Source organism: Myotis lucifugus, unplaced genomic scaffold (assembly GCF_000147115.1).
Source record: "Myotis lucifugus unplaced genomic scaffold, Myoluc2.0 scaffold_8, whole genome shotgun sequence".
NCBI lineage: Eukaryota > Metazoa > Chordata > Mammalia > Chiroptera > Vespertilionidae > Myotis > Myotis lucifugus.
Window position 1 is genome coordinate 3607433 of NW_005871056.1, and position 25781 is coordinate 3633213.

Sequence of the window (25781 nt, forward strand, 5' to 3'; positions counted from 1 at the left end):
GTGTGTGCATGTGTATATGTATATATATATATATGTATATATATATATATTCACTTCAAGCCCTGCTAACTCTATAATAATTGAGAGCCACCATATTTATCACATGATGATCTGAAAGAGCTGGTCCTGAATTCAAGGTGTGGTTGGAGGGATTGGTCAAGATGGGTGTCAAATGGAAGAGGGACATTATGACAGGGCTAGTAAGAAGTGAACTGGCACAATAAGGGAATAACTTTACACTCAGATTCAGAAGCAAAGTATCCATTTTCTCATTCATTTATTAAGAAACTAGAGGCCTGGTGCCCGCATGGGTGGGGTCCGGCCAACCCGCCCCTATCGGCTGGCTGGGGGGAGAGCACATGGAGGTTGGCCAGCTGGCCCCACCCCTGATCGTACTTGGCTGCACTTTGGTTAAAAAAAAAAAAGCCTGAAAGTTGATTTCCTCATGGGGACAGAAGGAGCAAATCAAATATTTCACACGTGTATAATGCAATGTATCCTGCGTGCAAAACTCTGAATTTTTTCAGAAGATATTTTAAAATAAACATGTTAACTATCATTTTGAAACAGTTGGCAAACTGAAGGGCCCATAATGTGAAAGTGATTGCATACTTGATCAGATGTCACTATGCAATTGCCAGTTTTTATTCTTATCTAGTTCAGGTTTTCGTTTCTTTTCTCAAGGGCCTTCTTAATTGTAAGTCTCCCCAAATGCACACATATGGATACACTCCCATTTAGTTCCTTCTTAATGTAAGATCATCCAGGTTTCCATTATGCAGATTAATTCAGGCATATTTGCTGGTATTTTTAAATTAACAAAAGTCAATGACAAAAGGGCCATCTTTAACATGCAGATAACCAATGGGAAATGTTTCATTTAGTCTTCTGAAAGAGTTACTTTGTTTGTCCAGCACAAATGTTTAAATGGAAGTCCTTCAATCCATTCACAATTTGAATTGTTTTCCTTCTATCTTTTACTTTGGCCCCTGAAACTACTAGGAAAAAAATAGTATATAACACCAATGACTATTTCAGAAAGAAAATAATTATTGCTTTATAATGATTGAATGCAGTAGGTAAACACTGCTTGGGAAGGTCTAGATTCTTCTAACTAAAAAAAAAAATTAGTATGGAAATGAACATCAAAGCAATAACCATGTACACCTGGTCCTCTCGTCTCTAACCTTCTCATCCTTTGCTCCACAGGGCAACCCTGGTGAAGAAGGTGTTGATGGCTTGGATGGAGAACAGGTACAGAAAGTTTCTCATTCTATGTTCCTCCCTCTATGAGTTTGCATTTGTACCCTCTATTCATACATTTCACAATTAGTCTAGAAAAAAATTTTTTTAAAAAATATATTTTATTGATTTTTTACAGAGAAGAAGGGAGAGGAATAGAGAGTTAGAAACATCAATGAGAGAGAGGCAGCTACTGGGGATGTGCCCGCAACCAAAGTATATGCTCTTGGTTGGAATCGAACCTGGGACCCTTCAGTCCACAGGCTGATGCTCTATCCACTGAGCCAAGCTGGTCAGGGCTAGAATTTTTTTTTTTTTAAATGTGTTTTTATTGATTTTAGAGAGAGAGGAAGGAAGAGGGAGAGAGATAGAAACATCAGTGATGAGAGAGAATCATTGATTGGCTGCCTCCTGCATGCCCCACATAGGGGATTGAGCCCATAACCCGGGCATGTGCCCTGACTGGGAATCAAACCAGCGAACTCTTGATGCATAGGACGATGCTCAATCCACTGAGCCACACCGTCTGGGCAGTCTAGAAACCTTTAACATGTATGCTCAACAATGTCTAAAGTTAATTTATATATTTGCCCTTATCTTCAAAATAGAAGGACCTTAGAAACATAGCTCTAACTAGCTGCCTCCTGTATTACATGTTATTGCCCAGTTTTTTATTTCCATATTTTTGTTAAATTCTACTAACTAGCACTTTAATCATTGTGTTATTTAGTCAATGCTTATCTAGCTTAACCCTCATATTTTACTACTATTACTGATGCCTTCAAAAGAACATGAAAAGGTCATGTTTCTTTTGTCTATGGTAGGACTTTTAAAGAATTTCCTTTAATGAAGTTCATAAACTCCTTTGTTTTTTTTTCTGCAAATCTCTTTATTTTATCTTTTTTTTTCCTTGAAGGACAGTTCTTGGGTAAACATTTTTTCCCCCAGCACTTTGAAATGTAATTTCATAGTTTCTGGCTTGTGTTTCTCTGTCTTTCATTATTGCTCTTAAGACTTTATCCATCAAACTAATTGTTCCTTGGTCAGCAATCTTAAAAAAGATATATATATATATATATATCAGGCTGCTTTAATATTTCCCCTTTGTTCCTAGTGTCCTGCAGTTTAAATATGATGTGCAGGTGTGGGTTTCTTTTTATTTATCTGCTTGGGACTTATTAGGCTTTGGAATCTGAGCATTTGTGCCTTCTATGTTTTAGAAAATCCTTAGCAAATAATCATTTAAAAATTTTTATCTTTTAAATTTTCTCTATTATCTCTTTATGGAAGTCTAATTAAAAATTTGTGAGACTTTCTCATTCTATACCCAATGTCTCTTAACCTCTCCTTCATAGTTCCTATTTCTTTGTCTTTCTGTGCTACATTCTGAATAATTTCTTTAGTTTCTAATTCACGAATCCTTATGTCACTTTGTTTAATATACCTTTTCACCTGTCAATTAGATTTTTAATCTCAATTATTCAAATTTTCACTTCAAAAAGTTCTATTTGATTCTTTTTCAGATCTGCTTATTTTTTAAAAATAGTTGCTTCTTTTCTTTTCTTTTTTAAAAAAACAAATTCTTTTCTTATTTAATTTATTAAATCTACTTATTTTATATTTTGTATATGATGAGTCTGATACCTATAGTCATTGTAGTCTGATTTTGTTGTCTGTTGTTTCTGCTGGTTCCCCTATCCTGGTGTCTCTTACATGTATGTTGTGACTTTTGATGTAAACTCAATTTTAATTGAATTTTTAATTTATCTCTAAGGAGTTATTAGGCCTGAGCTGAAGGTTGTTTGCTTCTGCCATGTCTTTGGTGGCACCACCTCCTAGGACCACTTTAAAAAAATGATCAGCTTGTGGTCTTTCACACTCACACAGTGAGCAGAAGTCCTTACGACAGCCAATGGCTATTACTTCTGTTGATTCCTGCTTTCTCTTTGTTCTGAACTCTAAGGCTTTCTCTCTTTCTCCCTCTCTTTTTCTAAATCAGCTCATTAATGTATGTAAAATATTTTAAAATTTGTTTCCTGTAATTTTAGATCGCTTTTCAAAGGGTCAGGATTGTTCAGGGCTTCTCGTCTGTCCCATATTCAGAAGTAGAATGGTAAATAAACTTTCTACCATTGGCTAAAATGTGAAACTATGTGAAAAACATTTCTGATGTGACCAATATAACAAAGATTCTTTGTATTTTTATTTATTTAGGGTAATCGTGGAATCCCAGGATCATCTGGAGAAAAAGGGAATTGGGGAAATCGGGTAAAGTATGAGGATATTTTGTCTCAAGTTTCTACTGGCTAAACTGACCTTGACAGTTTATTTTTAAGTTTTGGGAAAGAATCATCTAGTGCTTAACCACTAGGTAGGGAGCTAGAGGGCAATAAGTATTAGATGACTATTTGGAACCTATAACTTAAGGCCTGAATCTGCTGTTAGTGAAATGAGTAATGTAAACCAAGTTACTTAGTTGTTTTTTTTGCTTTTATTTTGTTTTGTTTTTTGGTGTTAGAACCATAATTGTCATTCCCGATCTCACTAGCACTAGCTTTTATGTTTCCCTGTTGCCAATGATTTGGTCTTATATCCAAGGCCTTTCAACAACATTCTTCACTTGGTAAAGAAGTGTCTTGGTAAAGAAATGTCCTTCTTAGGATTAAGAAGTACAAACTGACAGTCATAAAATAGTCACAGAGATGTAAAGTACAGTGTAGGGAATATAGTCAATAATATTGTAACAACTATATAGTGTCAGGTGGACACTAGACTTGTCAGGGTGATCACTTTGTAAGTTACGTAAATATGTAATCATTATGTTGTACACCTAAAACCAATATAATATTATATGTTCATTGTAATTGAAAAATAATAAAAAGAGAGGAATCCTTCCCAGTCAAATTATACTACTCATTGTCCCCTGAAGTTTCGTAGGCAGCCCACCTCTGTGTCTTGGCTCATGCTAGGTACCGCTTCCTGCAATGTCTTTTCTCTGCCTCCATCCTCAGTGCTTATTTGATGACCACTTTTTCTTCAACTTCCAGCTCCTGCCGTTCCTCCTCATGATGCCCTCATTGACCATGTTAGTCAGAGATCTCCCCCTTCTCTATATTCTCCCAGTGTACATTATTTATACTATCTGCTTAACAGTGACTATACACTGCCTCATGCTGATATTTGTATTTCTATGTAAGAGAAGGCGTATGTACTAAACTCTCCCTTCCCATCTCATGGCAGACATTACTAATTAATTATAGAATACAGCCTGAAGGATCCACGTCAGCATGGTACTAAAAGCAGCTTCTGTTGCTTGATTGAATTGGATAAGGGGGATGACATTTATTTACTTATGTTTTTTGGTACCCCACATGGAATTAGACTTTACTGAAAGGCGTGGATTTATTTCCTGATAAATGAAATAGGAACTCACAAGAATTGGCTCCTTATTGAGGTTTAATTTCCAACCTGCAGTTTGTCAATCAGATTTTGGAGAAGGTGGAAGTCACCATACTTTCTTCAAGACTGGAAAGCCTTTATTTTTCATTGAATATAATGAAATTCAATAAACTTCAAGTGTTTTCTACCTGTAGGGCTTTTTGCTAGACACAAATTAGAGTTCAGAGGTAAGTAAGTCATGATTACGACCAACAAACAGCTTATTAACTGGTACAGGAGATAAGATTTTTGTAGGAAGAACTACAATGCAAGATAGGATAAAATAAAGGCTGCAAGAATGGTGCAAATAGAGAATGAATAGGAGCACAGTGACTTGGAGAGGAATCTAAAATAGAGTGGTGTTCCTTCATCTAATCCATCATCAAGATTTGAGCATCTATTGTAATTTAGGCATGACTGTAGAATGGGGAGCATTCTGTATCTCAGAATTGGCCTCTATTGGGGGAGATATAGTTAATGAAATAATCATAGAAATAGATGTAAGATTACTGGGGAGATAAATGCATGAAGGAGAGATAAATGACAGGGGGATCTGATCCAGGCTGTGTAGTCAGGAAGGCTTCTTGGAGGGAGTAAAGATGGAATGAAATTTGAAGGATGAGTAAGTAACAACCAGATGATTAGGGGGAGGAAAAGGGGGCAAGAGACCAACCTTCCATACTTAGGTCTGTGGCATTTGAGAATAGTGCTGAAGGGTGGAGAGGACTCTGGCATTCCAGGACACACAGGAAATCAAGATTTTTTTAAAAAAATTTTTTTTATTGATTTCAGAGAGGAAGGGAGAGGGAGAGAGAGAGAGAGAGTTATTGATTTCAGAGAGGAAGGGAGAGGGAGAGAGAGAAACATCAATGATAAGAGAGAATCATTGATCGGCTGCCTCCTTCACAATCAGGGATTAAGCCAGCAACCCCAGGCGTATGCCCTGACCCGGAATCGAACAGTGGCCTTCTGGTTTATAGGTTGATGCTCAACTACTGAGCCACCACCAGGCTCAAGACATATTTTTAACCCAAGACCTTTGTGAACGAGACACCCAGTGTATTTCAGATGAAGAAAAGGAAAGGCTTAGTGTTAGAAGAACTCAGAGTGGGTTTGGACAAACAAGGATTCTAATTTAACAGGAGTGGAAGGTGAGATAAAAAGCATAAAGAGTGGAGGAATGTCTGGAGTCAATGTCATGCCATGTTTAGGGGTTTTGTTTTTTGCTACGGCATAATCAGATGCTATTGAAAGTTTCTAGGCAGGGAAGAATGTTTAAAGCTACAGGCTTGGAAGCTCACTCCGGAAGCCAGAGTCTGGGTCAGAAAAAGGAAGAACTAGAAGTTGTACAAATCATAATGGGAACCATATGAACCATATGGCTCTGTACTTGGCATTTTAATTTATCATTCCATTTAATCTCTGTAACCACCCTATAAGATAGGTATGTCTGTTTAAGCAGTGAGAAAATTGTCTTAGAGAAGTCAAAGAAATCTGCCCACCTAGGAAATTAAGCAGCAGAATAAGAATTTGCTAGAATGAACTAACTTCCTTTTCTTGTATCAGGCCAGGAAAGAGGGAAGGAGGGGTCTCAGGTCATTCTGAGGTAGCTTTCGTAGGACCCTAGAGAGCATTCCATTCCTTAGATGTCTGAGAGCCAGATTTTCAGAGAAGGGTCCCACTTCATTATTTTCAGGGTGTGGTGTCTACGCTCCAGAACCAGGCACGTCACAACATCTGAGGAAGGTTCTGCAGCTCTGTGGGAACTACTACACAGATATGGTACCACTAATGGCAGGTTTAAGAGACATAATAATTTGCTTATCATGCCATAGTCTTAAGGCAGGTTGCTTTGCCTCTCTGGTCCTCTGTCTACAGCAGTTAGGAGCTCTGGAAATATTTTCCTCTCTTTTCTCATGTTTTTTTCCCCCTCCATGAGATCTTGCTTTGCTAATGCTGCCCATGTTTGTGATGGCGAAAGCCTTCTTGTTTTTCTTACATATGTTTCTGTGTGGGAGCATCCCGGAGGAGTGGAAGGATCGAGGGATTTGGTAGCAGGGAGACCTGGTTCCACTTCCCTAAGCCTCAATTTGTGAGCTGTGAAGGTTAAATGAGCTAATGCGCACTTAGTGTCAAGCACATCACAGATTTCTAATAAAAGGATGTTCTTTTCTGTGTCTCAACCTCACCTCTTCAGCAGTGAATGCCTTCAAGTTCAAGCACTCAATTGCTCTTTTAATTTGACTCTCATTTCCCCCTTTCCTTTCCTTTAGGTGATAGATGTTCCTTTCCTTTCCTTTCCTTTCCTTTCCTTTCCTTTCCTATAGATGATTTAAAAAGTGACACATTTTTTAGAGCGTGGAGAGCCTGGGTTAAGGGGAGAATCTGTGAGTGGTGGTTGAGGGATTTCTGCTGCTTTAATCCCAGGATTTGTAAACTGTTTGCTCGGGCACAAAGGCAGAGAGCAATTAATTATCCACAAACGAGTCATCATTCAGCCCATGTTGGTATTGTAAAAAAAAAAAAAAAAAAAAAAAAAAAGAGAGAGATTTGCGTTCCATCTTATAGAACTTTTTGGGTTCTTAAAGAGTTTGTGGAATTTTAGTTGCATTTCATATTTGGGATTATTGAGTAGGGCTAGATAATTAAAAGGGTCTACTTTGAACAGACTGTCCAACCTCAGAGGAAAGAGATCAACCAAAGGACTTGTATGCATGCATATAAGCATAACCCATGGACACAGACAGTAGGAGGGTGACAGCATGTGCTGGGGGGTGTGGGTGGGAACGGCCAGGGAGATGTCAATGAGGGAAAAAAGGAGACATATGTAATACTATATGTAATACTACATGTAATACTTTAAACAATAAGGAATTTAAATAAAAACAAAAAGGTCTACTTTGGTGTCTTTCTTCTTTTTATAAAAGATCATGCTTCCTGTAATATTTTCCCCATCTTTCCTATCCATTTGAGGCAAGCAATCTTTTGTTTTCTCAGGGGGATCCCGGAATTGATAGTTATATCCAGGGCCCTAAGGGAGAAAAAGGAAGGCGTGGACATCAGGTAAGTCTCTGTTTGCTTGGGGATACTGGTACACATGGAAAAGGATACTAGCTGGTGCAGAAGACTTGGCATTCTGGTTGGATCAACATAAAATGAAAGACTTGGCATTTTGGTTTCTTCATATCCAAAATGAAAGCATCGGACTCAGTAATCCCCAAGATCTTCCCAGTTTTAACATCCTCCACTTTTATAACGATGTCTTGATTTAAAAGATGCTCAAGGTCATTACACTGCTGGCTTGCTTTCCATCTCTGCCAGTGTTGATGGATGTGAATTGAGTACTAGCCTTTTTTAAAGATAGGCCCTTTGTTTAGTTCCAAAGACTAGCAGCGTTGTGACAGAAGACAATCACCGAAGGATAAAGACTCGTTAACTCGACAGACGCTAACTTGTCAGAAGCCATTTTTAGATTTTTATGTGCCAGACATTAAAATGCATGACTGAAAAATGACTAAAATAACCCGTGTCTCAGACCTCACATCTCATCATTCCCAATTTCCAGGAATGAGGTCTGCAGACCAGCATGTTTACAACTAGGTCTGCATACCAGCAGGTTTACAACTGCAGAGCAACCTCTGTTTGCTTTCAGCTCCAATTTGTATCCTTTGACAAAACCTTAGGACATCAGTTCTCTTTCCTGGATTGTGGCTAGTTCACATGCATTTTATATAGGTCCAGGTCCTGAATGAAATCCAGTTGGTAACAAGGTTATTACCATGTGAGAAAACTGTCAGATTTGCTGCAAGATTTTCTCATTCTGTTGTTAATTAGTTATTTTGGACAAACCTCACTGAGGATGTTTTCTTTGGTGAGTTGAGATTAGAGAGCCTTGTGAATATCCACTCAATAATAATAACCTATTCAGCTGTGGGACTGGACCTAAGAGAATAGCAGAAATCCTTAAATCATCTGGGCCTCCGTTTCATCAACTGCAAGGTGGTCTGATAAGAGAAGCCGTTTCAAAGTTTCCATCTATTAGTGGTTATCATGAGAAGAAAGGTCAATTGAGCTTTGATTCCGTGACTTGCTCATGTTTTTACAACTGGGAAGGAACTCAATCTAGATAGCCATGGGAGGAGCCTCATGCTCACAGCTTTCAGAGGTCCTAAGGGTTAGCCTTGAACTTCAGATCTCTGAATTGTGCGTGAAAACAAAAATTATAACCCTCTGAAGCAGTGCCATGTTATTTTGCGTTTGTGTTTGCCATAGTTTCTTTCCCCCATGATGGAGAAGGGTGCTCTAAGAATTTAGAAGACAGCCCTCTAGGGGACACTCTTTCACTACTATTTGAGTCCAAAGGAGAAGGTACCCCGATGAAGCAGTCTTTCAAACCAAATTGAGAAATCTAGTATTGGGGAGGGAATAATAAAAACAAAACAAAAGCCCCCCACAAAAAACAGTCATGCTTTAGCACTTCTGGGGAGAATAAAAACTGGTACACATGGAAAAGGATACTAACTGGTGCAGAAGACTTGACAATAGAATCTTTTTGGGAGGCAATCAGAAGTGACAATAGAGCCTTTTGGGGAGGCAATCAGAAGACTTGACAATAGAACCTTTTTGGGAAGCAATTAGGTGTAACACACCTCAGCTAGGACTGCTGATTTTTGTTTATGTTTTTGAATATGCAAGTGACAGAAAACCGGACTGGCAGTGTTTAGCTAATAGGCATGTTTGATCACCAAGGAAAAAGTGATTCTAGGTTTGGTAGACGAGCTCAGCGATGCCATTAAAACCCAGTGTTGTCATCGAGACTCAGGCCCTTTCTTCCCACAGTGCCATCCTCAGGGTGGTCCGTGGCCTTGGCAGCTCAAGAATTTTACCTTCACCTTTACATCCAATGCCAGAGGGAAAGGGGCTTTCCTTTCATCAGGGCACTCCCAGCAATAGTCTCTTTTTGGCTCATTTAGTTCATTGACTGGGTCCTTGCTCCCCATCTGCCCTTGCCTGTTTTAAGAAATCCAGAGAAAGCAGGTCTCTGACAAAGGAAATTGCCATGATTGGCTCAGACCTGTCATAATTCATCCCTCGGAGCTGGGCATGTTATTGCCCTAAACAAAACAGATTTTCTTAGCAAGGAAGAAAGGGGAGAGAGTGTTATGTAGCCACCAACTATGTCTGCCAGGGCTTAAGACGTGTATGTCCTTTCATAACCAAGCAAAAAATGGAGGTTTGGCTGCCTGCCTCAACGAAAGCCAAATTCCTGAGGCAGGTGCTGGTGCAAAAGGAAGCGGGTTTTATGTAGGAGCCACAGGACCTGAGAGAATGGTGGACTCACGTCTCAAAGACCAATCGCATCACCTTTGTTTCAAAGATCATCCCTCTTCCTGATCAAGCCCAGGGTTCCTTACAGGGAGAGGAAGGGGAGGGCATTTTTTTCTATCCAATTATCTTGCTAGTTTTTGTCAGGCTCAGGCCCTATCCATTCATATTTCTAGCTTTTGTCATGCTGGGTGTAAGAACCTCTCTCTGTTGCCAGCGTGGCCAGTGGGGGAGACTCCCTGGTGCTCTGACTGACTGTCCATGGTAACACTTTGATCCAGTATTTCCAGTTCTAGAAGTTCATCCAGAAGTTAATCATGAATCAATATAAAGATTCAGCTCCATAGATGATCAACGTAGTGATTTTTAATCACTATAATGCTTAAATGTCCAATGATAAGAGATATTTTATGTAAACAATGGCAAATCCACATGATAGAGTATTATTAAGCCATGAAAAATAATTTAGAAGACTATTTCATAACAAGTAAAACATTCATGATGTAATATTAAGTGGAAAAAAAACCCCAGATTATAAAACTCTGTATTCAACAAGAATCCTAATTGGTTGAATATATCTGTATCTATTTTACTGGAGGGATAAACACCCAGAGATTATTCATTTCTTTTTCTTATTATCTGAATTGTTGAAAGATTCTATGCTGAGCCTGCGTAACTTTTACCCCAACTTTTATTTTGAAAAAAATTTAAATCTACAGAAAAAGTTGTAGTTGCAAGTATAATAGTACAATGAACACCAATTGTTATATATACATATTTTGCTGAGCCATTTGAGGATTAATTGAAGGTATCATGACATTTTGCTTTTACATATTCAATAAATATTCTTCAAAAACAAAGACATCCTCCTATTTAGGCACAATGCAATCAATCATCACACTCAAGAAATTTAATATTGATGCAAAGTTATTTCCATTTTACAGACCATATTCAGATTTCCACACTTGTACCAATAGTGCCCTCTATGGCTATTTTTATTGTTGTTGTTCTGGGTTCCAGTTAAGGATTTAATTGTCTTGCCTCTCTTGTCTCCTTTAATTACAACTGTTGTCGAGTTATTTGTTTGTTTACATGACGTTGACATTCCGGAGCAGTTATTTTGCTAAACATCTCTCGATTAGGATTTGTTTGAGCATTTCCTTTTGACTAGATTCAGGTTAAACATTTTTGGCAGGAGATTAAGAAATGCTGTTCCCTTCTCACCAGGAGGGACGCTGTCAGTCTGTCCCATTACTGATACATTAATTTGGTCACTTGATTATGATGGTGTTCACCAGATTAATCTATTGTGAACATACTCTCCTCTTTCGAATGATTGAGTAACCTAAGCAATAATAGTCTGAGACTATACATTTTTTGTTTCCCAAATTCTGTTATCCAATGGTTCCTGCATCAGCCCAAATAATTTCTTCATTATGTTGGCTGCAAAACAAACAAACAAAAAACCTGTTTACTATTGAAATGAGAAAATGATAAACATTTTAAGAAAGAACCTTTATTATATCTAGACCAATTGTGAGAGTGCTATATCTAAAACCTTCTCCATGATATGAACTACTTAATTTTAAAAATTCCCATTGTATTTTTTTATCTCAAGAAAAATGATTTTAAATATAATAATGTTACATGCAATAAACACCAATTAGTCAAGAAAAACGATCTTATATATAATTATATTACATGCAATAAACATTAATATTTTAAGAAAAAAAGGATTTTAAGTATAATAATATTACCAAAATGCATGATATCACAAAAGTTGTAGGGAATATGAAAAATCTGCAAAATAACACAACAGATATTTTGGGATACAGAAAAATAAAATGTAGAGAACAAGCAATAGTTCCAGTTACCAAGAAAATAATCTCTTTCTGATCTTTCCTAACTTTTTTGATGGCAGAGTTGCTCTCCCTGAGAAAGTCAGATGAGGAGCTCATGGGCTTATTTAAAAATGTTCTAGTGTAATGTAAGAAAATGAGGAATCATCATTTTATCTTTCTTTATATTTGGGATAAATTATTCTTTCACAGAATTTAGCATATTTGAAAAGAACACTATAGCACAATTTTCTACTTTATAAACTCTTGATAAAGATAATTTTAATGGTTGCATGCTATTTCAATCATCATTTCTACCATAATTTTTTTGGTCAACGTTTCTACCGTAATGAACACTTCCTTCACATTGCGGTATAACTTATTTCAGAATTTAATTTATTATACATGACAGTTGGAAGAACACGCTGCACAGAATGTGTTTGTTCCTGCATTTCACATTCCTTCCCAATTTATGTATTCTTATTGAGTTAGCATGCGACCTCACTGAATAATAGTCTACGATATCCCTACTTGGGATCATCTGGTTTCCATTTTTCCTGAAAGATGAACTCATTCTTTCTCTGGACACCACACATTTTCCCACTGCTGGCCTTAAGGAAGTTGAGAGCACTGGACAGTTTCCTCATTGTGACTGTGTGTAACCTCTCCCTCCATCATCATCTGTATATATTGATCACTCCACCTATGCAGAGACTCCCTTCTACCTTCTGTTTCTGTCTGCCACTCTGTACCCTATAGGATGCAGGTAGAAAGGGAAGTGCTAGTATTTTTCAAATATTAAGCATGGCTTGCTGGAGAATATGTATGACTACTGTCTCAACATGGTGGACCCTGAGGAGTTGTCAAATGAACAATCTTTGGGGAAAGATGCCTACAACATGAATATTTTAAAACGCCAGAATTAAGACAGCATTCTAAAGGAGTGTTGACCAGTAGAACTTTCTGAGATCATATATATATATCTGTGCTGTCCAATATGGTAGCCACTAGTCACATGGAGTTACTGAACATGTGGAATGTGCCTAGTGTAACTGAGGAACTAAAATTTAAATTAAATTTAAACTTAATAGCCACAGGTGGCTACTGGCTTCTGTATTGGACAGCCCATGTCTAGAGAATAAGTGAAAAAGTATACAGATATCTAAACTAATCTTCCCTTTACCTTTTACTCTTCAGGGAAGTTCTGGTTACGATGGCCCTCAGGGGGAAACCGGAAATGTTGGCCCTCAGGTAGGTGTAACTGCTCATGGGATGTACTTCCCATGCTTCTGTGGAAGAGAGCAGTTGGCTGGGGTGAAAATTGACTTTTCTTCTCTAAGGTCTTCATTTGTCTTCTATTCTTAGGGGTCAAGGGGAAGACAAGGCCGGCCAGGATTGAAGGTCAGTGCTTTCTGGAAGAATTGCTTCTTGTTCCATACCTATAGCCATGTTAAGTAGTTCTGTCTGAGGTCAAGGGGAGTGCTGGTTGGGCTGTCTGAGGCTGCATGAGGATCTCTGGGAAAGTTCCAGGGGGACCTTTTCCATGGAGACAGGAAAGTTTATATGGTTCCTCTCTGCTCCCTCTCTAGCTTGCTATAATATTTCATTTAGATTGAAAAGAAGCTAATACCTTAGAGAATAGCTTTTACCTCTGAAATAATGATTTTTCCATTTAAAGAAGACTTCCTATGAATGTATAAGGGGATCTCATAGTCATGAACTCAAGGGAAAAGATTGACTTTTACTATTTCCAAAGGGGAAATGATGTGATTTGAGGGTGGGATGAGGGGATATCCATGGAAATTGTATTTTACTAAGCATTTATCTAGCACCACTCACTGTGTTAGACCTTTATTTATATTACCTCATATAAACCTTTCTAAAGCCCTAGGAGTTATAAGCATCATTGCTTACTTTTTATGGATAAGAGAGGAAAAAATATGCAGGTTTAGCAAAGTAATATGTCAGAGGACACACAGCTAACAGTTGGTGGAGACAGGATTCAAAACCAAAGATCAGAATGCTCTTGGAAATAAGAGTTAAGGTTATTGTGTAGATTTACCTCTACCATAGTCTTGTCATACTATGCTGGCATTTTTTTAATATATATTTTATTGATTTTTTACAGAGAGGAAGGGAGAGGGATAGAGAGTTAGAAACAACGATGAGAGAGAAACATCGATCAGCTGCCTCCTGCACACTCCCCACTGGGGATGTGCCCGCAACCAAGGTTCATGCCCTTGACCGGAATCAAACCTGGGACCCTTGAGTCTGAAGGCCGACGCTCTATCCACTGAGCCAAACCGGTCAGGGCTATGCTGGCATTTTTTTTCTAGCATTCTCATGATTTAAGGATGGAGAAGTCAGAAATTGACTTATGTCACCTGTGAGCCTGAAATGGGTGAGTGTGTGTGCGTGTGTGTGTGTGTGTGTGTGTGTGTGTGTGTGTGTGAGAGAGAGAGAGAGAGAGAGAGAGAGAGAGAGAGAGAGAGAGAGAATATATGTGTGTCTGTAGTGTAAGGACATAGGTAATGGGACTCATAAATCGGTAAACCAAAAATGTTGAAAAAGCATGGATATTGAGAAATCCCAAGTCTCAAAAATCCAAACAAGTTTTGTTGACACCAACTAAAATTTCTTTTAAACAATGTTTAGGATTTGAAATAAATTTTTAGATAACCTTTGTGCTATTAGTTAAATCTTAACACTTATAAAATAAATAATGTTTTGAAATACAATTTTATCCCATTGTTTTTATCTCCAAAAAGACAGAAAGAGACTATAATAGACTAAGCTATATTTTGGAGAAAATTTAGCGTCTCGCATGAATTTCCTACTCTTGAATTATTTCTTTTATGATGCTATGTGTAGTTTACCTAAATCCCTGCACAGTGGGTCCTCTACTCAGTTGGGTATTGCTTATTTTTGGTTTTCTACATCACTCCATCTCCTATGTCTTTCTTTTTTATTTTTAAAATTTTTTTATTTTATATATTTTTTTATTAGTTAAGGTATTACAAATGTGTCTTCATCCCCCTATTAACTCCCATCCTATGTCTTTCTTTTTTATTTAATTTAAATCAGAGCCAAGCCTGTGGCTAACTTTAAGGTCAACTTGCCCTCTCAAGCTTATAATGACAACCATTTCTCTGCCCATTCTTCCCCCTTGTTCCTGGCTCCCAGATCTTCAGAAGCACTCACTTTCATATCTTTGGGCTTTTTCTTTCAGTATTATTGCCTTCTTTTTTCTAAATGATGTGTTTACTTTGCTATTTCTTGGTTTTAAGTTTTGGATGTTTTCCTTTTGATTGATTGATTTCTTTCATTCTTTCCCTTTGTTGACTTGAATTTAGACCTTGATTTACACAGTATGTTCCTGAGTCAGAATATGTTCCCCTTCAGGCTCTTACTATGGGTTCATTTGTGATATATATTTTATAGTATTTTCATAACTAGACCCTGACCAAGACTTCTCTAAGCTCTTGAAGCTTTTTATACTCAAGAGTAAAGAAAATTTTGTTTTTCTAACCCCCTTTCTCTAGTTCTCTGAACTTAAATAAATGTACTATTATGATAAATTTATTGTAAAATAAATACATTGGGTGTTCAGTGTATGGCAGATTCTTGTTCAGGCTGCCCTTTAGGTTATAATGTATTGTGAGCCTCTAATTTCTTATTGATGGAATCTACTGAAGGGTTTTGCCTCCACTTTTATGTGGTAAACCTTGCTTGATAGAAGATTAGTTCTATAAGGCAATTTTCTTGAGTTTTAAGCAGTGCAGTAGGAAGAACTATTTCATTTTTTTCTGATAGTTAAGTATTGGCTTTTCTTCCTTCCTTCCTTCCTTCCTTCCTTCCTTCCTTCCTTCCTTCCTTCCTTCCTTCCTTCCTTCCTTCCTTTCTTTTTTAAATCCCACATCACCTTTTCCACCATCTTCCTACCTCCATCCCTCTGGCAACCATCAGTTTGTTCTCTATATCTATGGGTCTGTTTCTGTTTTATTTTGTTTGATTTCCTACTGTGGAGGTTAAAGATTTTTCTTAACCGGTCTATCTCCTTCTTTATACACTTTCTCCCAACTTATCCTTGCAATAAACTTATTTTCTCTAATTTTGATCAATTCAGCCATTGTTCATATAATGACCAGGTCAATATTTACAGCTCTATAACTTGTGTTTTCCTGAGTCACCCTTTCTACCCCATTTGCTTTGTGTTCTATGAGCATTTTACTAGTTCATCATAAAGCTCTTTTACAAAATGGACAACCTCCCAATATATTCAAACATGGGAGGTTTCTTTTTCTTGGATTGCTTCTTCCTTGGCCGTCTGTCCTTCTGCTTTCACCAGGACTAATTGCTCTCTGGGCCTCTGTACTGTTTTCTTATTGGGACATTTTTGAACAGCAACCTCTCATTTTGGAAGCAGACAAAAATGTATGCGAACTGCTGTCTCTAATGGGAAGCTGCTCCTTTTAATACATTATAATCTTTATGAATATTGTTTGCTCTTTTTCCTGTGGAAGCTTTGATTTTTTTTAAAAAAGAGATAGAGATACTTGTAAACTCCAGGGTTAATATGTTTATTCAACATGTCAATAGTTTGCTAGATAACCATTATTGGAGCATTGGTCAAGTAGACTCATTTAAGTTTTTGAGACTATAACTTGCTTAAGATCAGCCAATACTATTGGGAGAACATAGCTTATAGAAGCACTAAACTCTAAATTACAACATTCCCTGGGCTTTGGGAAAATATGGCTTATTACTGTCTATGAAATTAGACATTCTGGCTTTTGCAAGATGCCTAATAAAATGAAATTCTAAATGAGATTTTATTTATGGAAAAGATTATATTTTGGCAATAAGGGAAAACCTTAATTTGTTAAGTATGATAAAATGAAAAATATCATTAATTTTTTAAATGTTCAAAAACTTACCATGCTCCTGCAATTATTTTCATATTTGTGTTTCCTTTATTTGCATAAATAATAAGGGGGCTATTATAATGTACATACTATTTTATATTCTGCTTTCCTATGTTTCCAAATCTTTCTATTTTCATTTTAATATATTATATCTTACTCTGAACAATGATTTACTAGGCTATCAGGTGATTTCTGTCTTGTTATATATCATGTCAGTGATATAAAGAAAAACTGTATTTTAGGTTTTTTGTTTTGTTCTTGCTTTTGCTTTGCTGAAATGATTTCCTAATATAAATATATAGGCATGGAATTGTAATAAAAGAGTCTGAGCTTTGCTATATAGAGTCACATTGTTTTAGAAGTGTTGCGTTATGAATGTCACTAATGTAATGTGCAAATTAGGCAACATTTCGTGACCTGTTTCAAAATTTCTAGCTACATGCCTTTTAAAACTTGGTTCATATTTATAAGTCTATAAATAAACTCTTGAAGTGTAGAGTAATAAAATAGTAATGATTAATAGAAGCACTTCTCATTTATCTGAATAGTTTTAAAAACTTCAGAAGCATAAGTAATTGACCCACCTATTGATTAATTCTGAGTTGAAGGTTTTTTCTCTTTGAAAATCTATGAATAACCAACCAATAGCCTAGTCAACATGAGAAAAAAAGGCAGAATAATTCACATTGAGGGCATTATCCTCAATCTTGGAAAATGTATCTTCTCTGTAGAGCTGAAAATATTAATTTGAAGGAGAAAATCAGTTATCAGATGAATCATTTTAACAGCTCACCGTTTGCCTAGAGAACTAGGTTAATGCTCAAGTTTTTAAATCCAGTTTTTGCTAGTTTTCTATGTGCTTTATGGGCTTTCGTTCCAGAATGTCACTTTCATTGTTGTGTTCAACATTCTGAGTTTCCTCACATGGCATAAGTGTCCTTCACACAAGTCAGCATTTAGCCCACATTCCTTAAAAGGAATGGATGGGCTTTTTAGTAACCAGTTATTATGTTAAATAGGAATTTGAGTAATTTAAACAAAGCATTCTTGCTTCCAACACTAGCTGAGTCATTGGAAGGAGATGCGCAAAGCCTGGGAAAGAGCAAGGATCTGGCCTTACATTTTCCCAGCATAAGCGGAACTCCCGCCCTATTTCTCTCCAACTCCACATCCTAAGAGGACTGAACACAGATTGTCTTTTTCTTGTGACTTTCAGGTGACTTCTTGCAGGGGAGGCTGCCTTCAATAGGAATATTAAAGATGCCCCGGGAACTCACTAAGTCTTATTCATTCTGACAGGGACTGCGTGGAGAATCTGGTGAAGACGGTTACCAAGGAGAACCTGGGTATCCAGGCTCACAGGTTGTATCAGTGAACTTGTTTCTAAAGCTAAAGGGTATTTGTTTAAAATTTTAACTTATATTCTTTGATAGGGATTTAACATATATCACAGTGGCTTTGGATACCTCCCTTCCAGGGCCTCTTCAAGCAAATTATATAGCCTCTCCTCTGGGCAGGTTAAACCCCAATAGCTAACATTTTTTGAGCTCTTATTATGTCCTAGATACGGCCCTACACTCTGTGTTAACTCAATAAATCCTTCAGTGGGGGTTTATTATCCCCATTTTACAGGGGAGAATTGGAGGGGGACAGAGAAGTTAGGTAAATTGGCCAATCTCACACAGCTAGTAAGTGGTGAAGATGGGATTCAGACTCAGGAAGTATAGATATAACTCTCTCCTCTTACTTACTGCCTGTTCAGATTACTCAAATAATATTTAATTCATTAAATTTGTATTCATCGTGGCAGAAAAAATCAACATATTTATGAAGTATATATTATACACAGGCCTGGGACATTCAGACCATTAAGGAAAGGATCTTGCCCTCAAGTTCAGTCCATGAGGACTTTTTGTAAACTATTCTGTGATAACTATAAATTTAAACTTCTCATCAGTTCTTTTGGAATCTTCCAAATTTAACCCAAATTCCTCATTCTGTAAACATTTCTGGAATACTCTCTACATCTTTCTTTTTAAAGGTCAAATTGTTTCAAAGTATCCTCAAATGGAAGAACTTAAACACATCAAATTTTACTAACACATTGAATCATTCTCATTAACTTTAAAAGATCCTTTGTGTGTCAGAAGATAATTTGAGAAGGTTTCTTCCATTTTTCCACTTGACAAAGATACTAAATGAAGAAGTGGGTAATCAATGTGTAATTACAGATTGTATTTGATAGAAAATAGTGCCTGAACACTGGGAGAAACAACTGAGAGATGTATTTTTGCCTTTTTTTGATCACTGGCTCATTTCAAATGTGGACCTCCTGCTACTGTTGTTTCCTGGCTTTCTCCTTTATATTCACTGTATTATACTGCTGAGTGCAAGGGGAGCAGGTTGTGTGGTGAACCATGAGCCGGATAATCGATAAAACCTCTCCTTAATTCTTACTTCCCACTGGCATGTGGGTATGATTCAATACCCACAGAGGTGATCCGATACTTCACACAGGAGGATAGAAGCCATGATCAATGCTTCTAATAGGAAAGCATTTCTCAGAAAAGCTGGAAAAAATTAAAGTGTCAGAAATCAGTAAAGTAAAATAGATTGGGGAGGAAACGAGCAACTCTCCAGCAATGTGCCCAGTGAGATGAAGTCACTTACGTGTACTTTTGGTTCTTGGTAAAGTCAGAATGCAATTTCTTGTTTAGCCCTTGTGGATATATAAGGAAAAGGTTGAGTTTTCAAAGGAGATCACTATCCTTACAGTTTTTCTTATTCCCCTTTTAAGATTTAAAATTAGTTGGGTGAATTGAAATATAAAAGCAATGTTCTCAGACTTTAGTACTCATCAGATTCAACTGGAGAGATGGTTAAAAATACAGATGTGAATTCTGTGCTTCAGTTGGAATTAGTTTGGAGTAAGGGTACCGGGGGGTGCCCCAGAGTACAAGTGCTGCTTGATTAAAATGTAATAAATGAGATAGTGATGGGCCAGGTCACCTTAGTTTGTGCTTCCATCAGCATCCAAGATGGTTTTGTGGTTACATGGGAAAAAATGATGTAGCTCTGCAAAAATTGGTTGAATTTTAATTTTATCTTTGGACCAGGGGCCAAGAGGAAGGCAAGCACCACCAGGAACTTTGGGACAAAAGGGCTTACCGGGTGCTCGGGTAGGTTTGGAAAACAAAAAGTTGCAACACGGCTGCTCAGTTCATACACCTGAGTGTTCCTAGACCCGTGATGGCGAACCTATGACACACGTGTCAGAGGTGACACGCGAACTCATTTTTTTGGTTGATTTTTCTTTGTTAAATGGCATTTAAATATATAAAATAAATATCAAAAATATAAGTCTTTGTTTTACTATGGTTGCAAATATCAAAAAATTTCTATATGTGACATGGCACCAGAGTTAAGTTAGGGTTTTTCAAAATGCTGACATGCCGAGCTCAAAAGGTTCGCCATCACTGTCCTAGACAAATAACATAAAGCCACACTGTTTCTTTCTGGGATCTGTGGGCATCAGAAATGTCTAGAAATGAGCTAATTTGATGCCGTAGACATTGCTCATCAGGTATATGCCCCCTTCTACTCTAAGCATCTAGTGGGAATATGGTGATCAATGAGATTGGTTTGAACCTGAGGGGTGTGTAACATCAGCGTACTTGCCTATGGTACACACAACAACAACAACAACAACAACAACAAAAACAGTATAAAAGGGGAATGAGTGTCTAATTTACTCCTCAAAAGCATATAAAGAAGCATTACTATCCCGATTTTATAGATGAGGAAACTGAGGCTCAAAGGGATTAAATTACTTGTCATCTGGGTGGTAAGAGGCTGAACTGGCCTCTAACTTATGTCTCTCTAGTTCCTGTTCTAGAACCCATACAATATCCCGGTGGTTCATAGAAGGGTCAGACCAGATTGGGGCAGATGAGTGGAGTGGCTTCCTAAGGAAGGAAGCTTTTGAGATACCTTAAACCTGAGCAGCCTGATTTAAGTCAGGGATAAGAGTATCCAGTGATTTAAGATAGCAGCTCCAGGAGGGCCTACGCCCTAGTTTTGTCCTCATTCTTTCTTGGTTGGGAAAATTCCAGCCCCATAACTGATTGCATTATTTTCATTCTCATTTGATATTATTTTCTATTTGGGAAGGGTATGAGTCCTGGCATTTGTCTTCCTGACCTCTTAATCAAATGGTGTTTTCCCCTCAAATAGCCAGGTAGTTCCTTCAATTCTTGGTATGTGGTAGACATGGCCTCTTGCACAGAACATCTTACTTCCCCATCCCATCCCCCAACTGAGGTAAAATGTGCATTTTCTATGTTGGAGGATAAAATTAATTGCATTAAAGATATTCATGAGCATATTACCGTTTCCAGACCATTTCAATAATAACAAGAGAGTCAGATATTTAACTTTGTGGCCCTTTAGATGATTTTGGTCATGGTCTTGTTACAGGGGAAACCTGGACCTCCAGGGCCAAATGGTTCAAAAGGAAAAGCTGGACCAAGAGGAATGAAGGTAAATGTTAGAGAATATATTCTTCCTGGATTACAACTAGGGTTTTCCTATATGAATCTCTCCTTATGTGATCATTTCCAGCATGTGTTTCTGATGTGGTTGGTGATGATTGCGACTGTCCATTACCTTTTAGTTGGATAGATGGATACAGAGAAGGAAAGACATACAGACAGACACAGAGAAAGATGAATAGATGGTCCCTTGGATCAGTAGACAAGGACATATCAATAGGTAGATAAGTATATGCATTCACCATAAACGCAGATTCACACATTCACACCTAGAAAAAGCCATAGCAATATAAAATTCTGTAACTGGGGCTGCATACCTGGTTTTGCAAATTTTCAATAATACCAAATTTTTAATTATATTTTTAGTTTTTAAATATTTAACAAAAGTCTAGAGGAAGATATTTACCTTAGACTGTAGGATGATGCCAGTGGGACTTAAAAAGTGTGACTGTAAAGTTTCTAAGGAAAACTATATAAAATTGTACAAACTCATAGGAGAAAATTAATGTCATCTTTATCCTTCTTTATATAAGGGAGAGCATGGTGATGCAGGAGAAAGAGGCCACGGGGTCAGCAAGGACCAAGAGGGCAACCTGTAAGTCTAGTTTCTCTGTTTTGGACTCTTGATTGAATTTCTTATTTCTTATTTGTTTGTATTTCACATAAAATTCTATATTCATCATGAATATTTGGGGTAACAAATATAACACCATCACCAGAGCTGGTGTGAATCTAGAGTCAAAGCCTCTTAAATTTTTCATCTATGTAAAGAATCCAAAGATGTCTTGGGGTTTATTTTGTCTTTTCACATGTTATTGAAGATGAAAGCGCCAGTTAGCCTCTTATGTTTGACAAGGATGTTTTACAAGCATTTGAACTGTTTAGAAATACAGAGATGCTCAATGAAACATTTTTTTTCAAGGAAACAAATAAGACAGCCAATCAGAGGTGCAAACTTAGACTGTCAAATTTCAGAGGAAAGGCAGGGGTGGGTATGTAGGTGGGAAGAGATCAACCAAAGTATAACCCATGGATACAGACAATAGGATGATGAAGGCTTGGTGGGGGCAGGGTGGGCTAGAAGGGATCATTGAGGGGAAAAAGGAGACATATGGAATACTTTCAACAATAAAGATTTAAAAAATTATATTTTTATTATCAGTATTACAGAAGTTCCCCCATTTTCCCTCTTTTTGCCCCCCCTCCATCCAACTCCCGCCCCAACCCTGGCCTTCCCCCCACTATTGTCTGTGTCCATTGGTTATGTATATATGCATACATTACATGTTCTCTCCACCCGCTTCCCCACTGAGATCTGTTATTCTGTTCCATGCACCCATGGAGAGGTGCAAACTTTTAAGGACATGAATTTGATTATCCAGAGCATAGACATAATCTTTGAAGACCAAAGATTGTAAAAGGTTTACTTCAACAGATAATACTTCCAAAGACAGGGCTATGCATTTTCACCTTAGTCATTGCACTGAATGTAAGATCGTTAGTTATTTTATGACTATTTTCAATTCAGCGTCTTATTGGAATGGGCTTTATGAGAGCAACATGTCTTTCCTGAAACTCATATTTCTGAGATTTCTTTCATCAACAGTAGGAAGGACCTGTGTCTGTTTTACACCCAGCACTACAATTGCCATTTGTTGGCAGGGAGAGAAAATAAAAGCAGGTCTCAGAAGCTTAAACTTAAATGAGGCAAGGAAAAAAAAAACACGAACAAGATTACTGTCAAGTGAAATGTAAGGCAAACATTGTTTTGCATCTACACTCAGTTCAGATGATGAAGTTAACACTGTTTGACTTTATTAAAACATTCTGATTTAAAATAATAGCAAAGCTTGTTTCTACTGACCTTTTTTGGGGGGCAAAGCTGGGGAGCAATGTCTTTCTTGAAGGTGTCATTTCAGGGATGTTGGGAGGTGTTGGATATCTCCAAAATACACAGTTTAGGTCTCTGGGGTTACAGATGCTGAACGCTCTGCATGGAGTAACAGCAAATGAACCTCATCCGCATTCTTTCCTCATTGCCATTCATTTTTGGCAATCTTCTTTATCTTATTTTAATAAGATTTCAAACTTTCCTTCTTAGCTATAAGAATGGCTTAAAATAAAAAATTGTTCTCTCAGTTAATGTACTTGATTCAGGTGCAGTATTTGTCTATTCAGTACAAGGTGCCTGAACGTTTCTGCATTCACTCTTTATTATAGAAAGCTCGTTGTCTATATGTAAAGATGCTAAGATTCTATAGTACTATCAACATTTTCATAATTATCATCGGCACTACCTCTACCACCACCACCACCATTACCCTGACCAATATCACTGCCACCATCATAACCATCACAACCATTACTACTCCCTGGCCACCATCATCACTATTACTGCCACCATCAGCAGCAGAATAAGGACCACTTACCAAGTACTTGCTCTGTGCCTGGCATCATGCTAAGGACTTTACATGCACGATCTCACTCAATCTTCCAACCATACTAGATAGATTATATTATTATCCCCATTTAACATATAAGGAAACTGAAGCTTGGAGAGGTTGAGTAACTTGCCTAAGGCTACTCATACAACCAGTGTTGGAAATGGAATAAAAATTCAGGCCTGTCTGGGTTTACAGCGTATAAACGTATTCACTAAACTACATTGCTTCTATCCCAATCTTTCCCCCCAAAGTCTGTCTTTATCCCTAGGGATTTACCAATTCTGGAACTTCTCCCATTGTTCCTTTATCCTACGAGGAAAGCAAGTTTGCTCCAGGAGGACTTTGTATCGTGGTTGGGCTTCCTACACCCATAGTATCATCTCGCTGAAGAGGGGGTTAAAAATGAAAGAAAATACAACACATTTATTTATATAATGGTCTTTAAAAACTTTAAACCCTATTCCATCCTTTTCCTTTGAAGATAGTCTAGTGTATATCCCATGAGGCTGGGATAAATCTCCATCAAGCCCCCTCTGCCTTCCCCACCTCCTTGCACTGCTGATTTTTCCAAGGGTGCAGATAATATTATCAACCCAAGTGTTGATCTGGATGACTCTACATCATCTTGTGTCATTTTCTTAGGGTCTTTTTGGTCCTGATGGATATGGACATCCGGGAAGAAAAGGAGCAAAGGTGAGAGTTACCTTACAGAGTATTCTGAACTGAAGACTATAGCTTTTATTTTATTTTACTAGAATAAGAGTTATTACTCAAGTGGCATGACAGGAATGGTTTCTACGTATTGTTTATGACATGTTGTAGCTGCCAGAGTTTCCTCCTTAAAAAAGAAAAGCTGGTTTTGTCACTCCCTTATTTAAAAATCAAACTCCTCACCTCATCTTCTTTCTACCCACACCTGATATTCCTACCCCAGCTCTGGACATGCCAGGTTCTTTCCAAGCTCCTTACCTTTGCACACACTCTTGCCTCTATTTGGGATGGCCTTCCCCATCTCCCTCCTTTGGCCAATTTTTACTTATTTTTCTAAAACCAACTCAGATATCAACTTCTGTGGAAGACAGAATTTGTTGTCCTATATTCTGTGTTCCCAAAGCACATATTTCTACAGTAGCCCCTTTCCATTGTAATTTATTCCTGCATATTTGTCTACCTCCCAGTTTGTGTACCTGATAGCAGAACTGCATCTTCCTCCTTTTTGTATTCCTGGAGCAGAGGCTGGCACAGAGTAGGTGCTCAATAAGTATATTTACATATTTCTACTCCCATAAGAAGCTGGTGTTTTAACATGTAGTGAAATGAGTTACAGACAGAGGTTTTGAAGCATGGAAGTCACACGAATCTTGTTAAGTAAATCACATGTCAATAGCCACAGTTATTCTTGGTTCTTTAGCTTGCAAGTTCCAATTACTGCTGCACGAAATAAGTCACTGGGATGTTCAGCGATGCTCAGCTACTTAACAATGTCAGGATTCTGGGCTGGCTTCTCTGCAACTCTCTTCTTTCTCTTGTGGCTGCTAGATAGCACCACTCCATTTTATTGAGCAGGAAAATGCCCCAAACATAGTGATCCCTTAGTATAGATCTGTGGAATGATGAACAGTGTGGGACCTCAGGGATCGTCTCCTTTAGCCTTGTTAATTTACAGATAAGAAAATTGAGACTCAGGGAAGTGCAGTAACTTGCCTGTGGTCACATAGCTAGTTAGAGACAGAGCTGAGTGTAGAGACTAGTTCTTTGGAGCCCCATCCTGGCAAATTAAGTCTTTCTTCTCCAGGAGAGAGTTCGCATAGCAGGGAATTTGGGTAGAATTCAAATGTGCATGTTTTGAGCCACATACCACTTCTGAGCTGAGCACAAAGGCTAGTCTATGCTTATGGTGATACACGTAACATTGTGGAACACACAGGTTCACTCCACATTGGCATGAGTTTTTCCTGGCAAGTCATAATGGTCTCACTTTAAGCGGTCCTTACTGCTGCTTGGCCAGCAGGCTACATT

At 37.8% G+C, this 25781-nt stretch overlaps 1 protein-coding gene across 1 annotated transcript in view; it reads left to right on the forward strand.

Moving 5' to 3' along the window:
• Nucleotides 1-25781, forward strand: part of LOC102436416 (collagen alpha-4(VI) chain-like) — an 86478-nt gene that overhangs the window by 32703 nt on the left and 27994 nt on the right. The window contains 12 exon segments of the mRNA XM_023749260.1: nucleotides 1210-1254; nucleotides 3457-3510; nucleotides 7038-7067; nucleotides 7678-7743; nucleotides 13041-13094; nucleotides 13209-13244; nucleotides 18068-18130; nucleotides 19885-19947; nucleotides 21245-21307; nucleotides 21852-21876; nucleotides 21879-21913; nucleotides 24405-24455. Of these exon segments, the coding sequence (XP_023605028.1) occupies nucleotides 1210-1254; nucleotides 3457-3510; nucleotides 7038-7067; nucleotides 7678-7743; nucleotides 13041-13094; nucleotides 13209-13244; nucleotides 18068-18130; nucleotides 19885-19947; nucleotides 21245-21307; nucleotides 21852-21876; nucleotides 21879-21913; nucleotides 24405-24455 (585 nt within the window).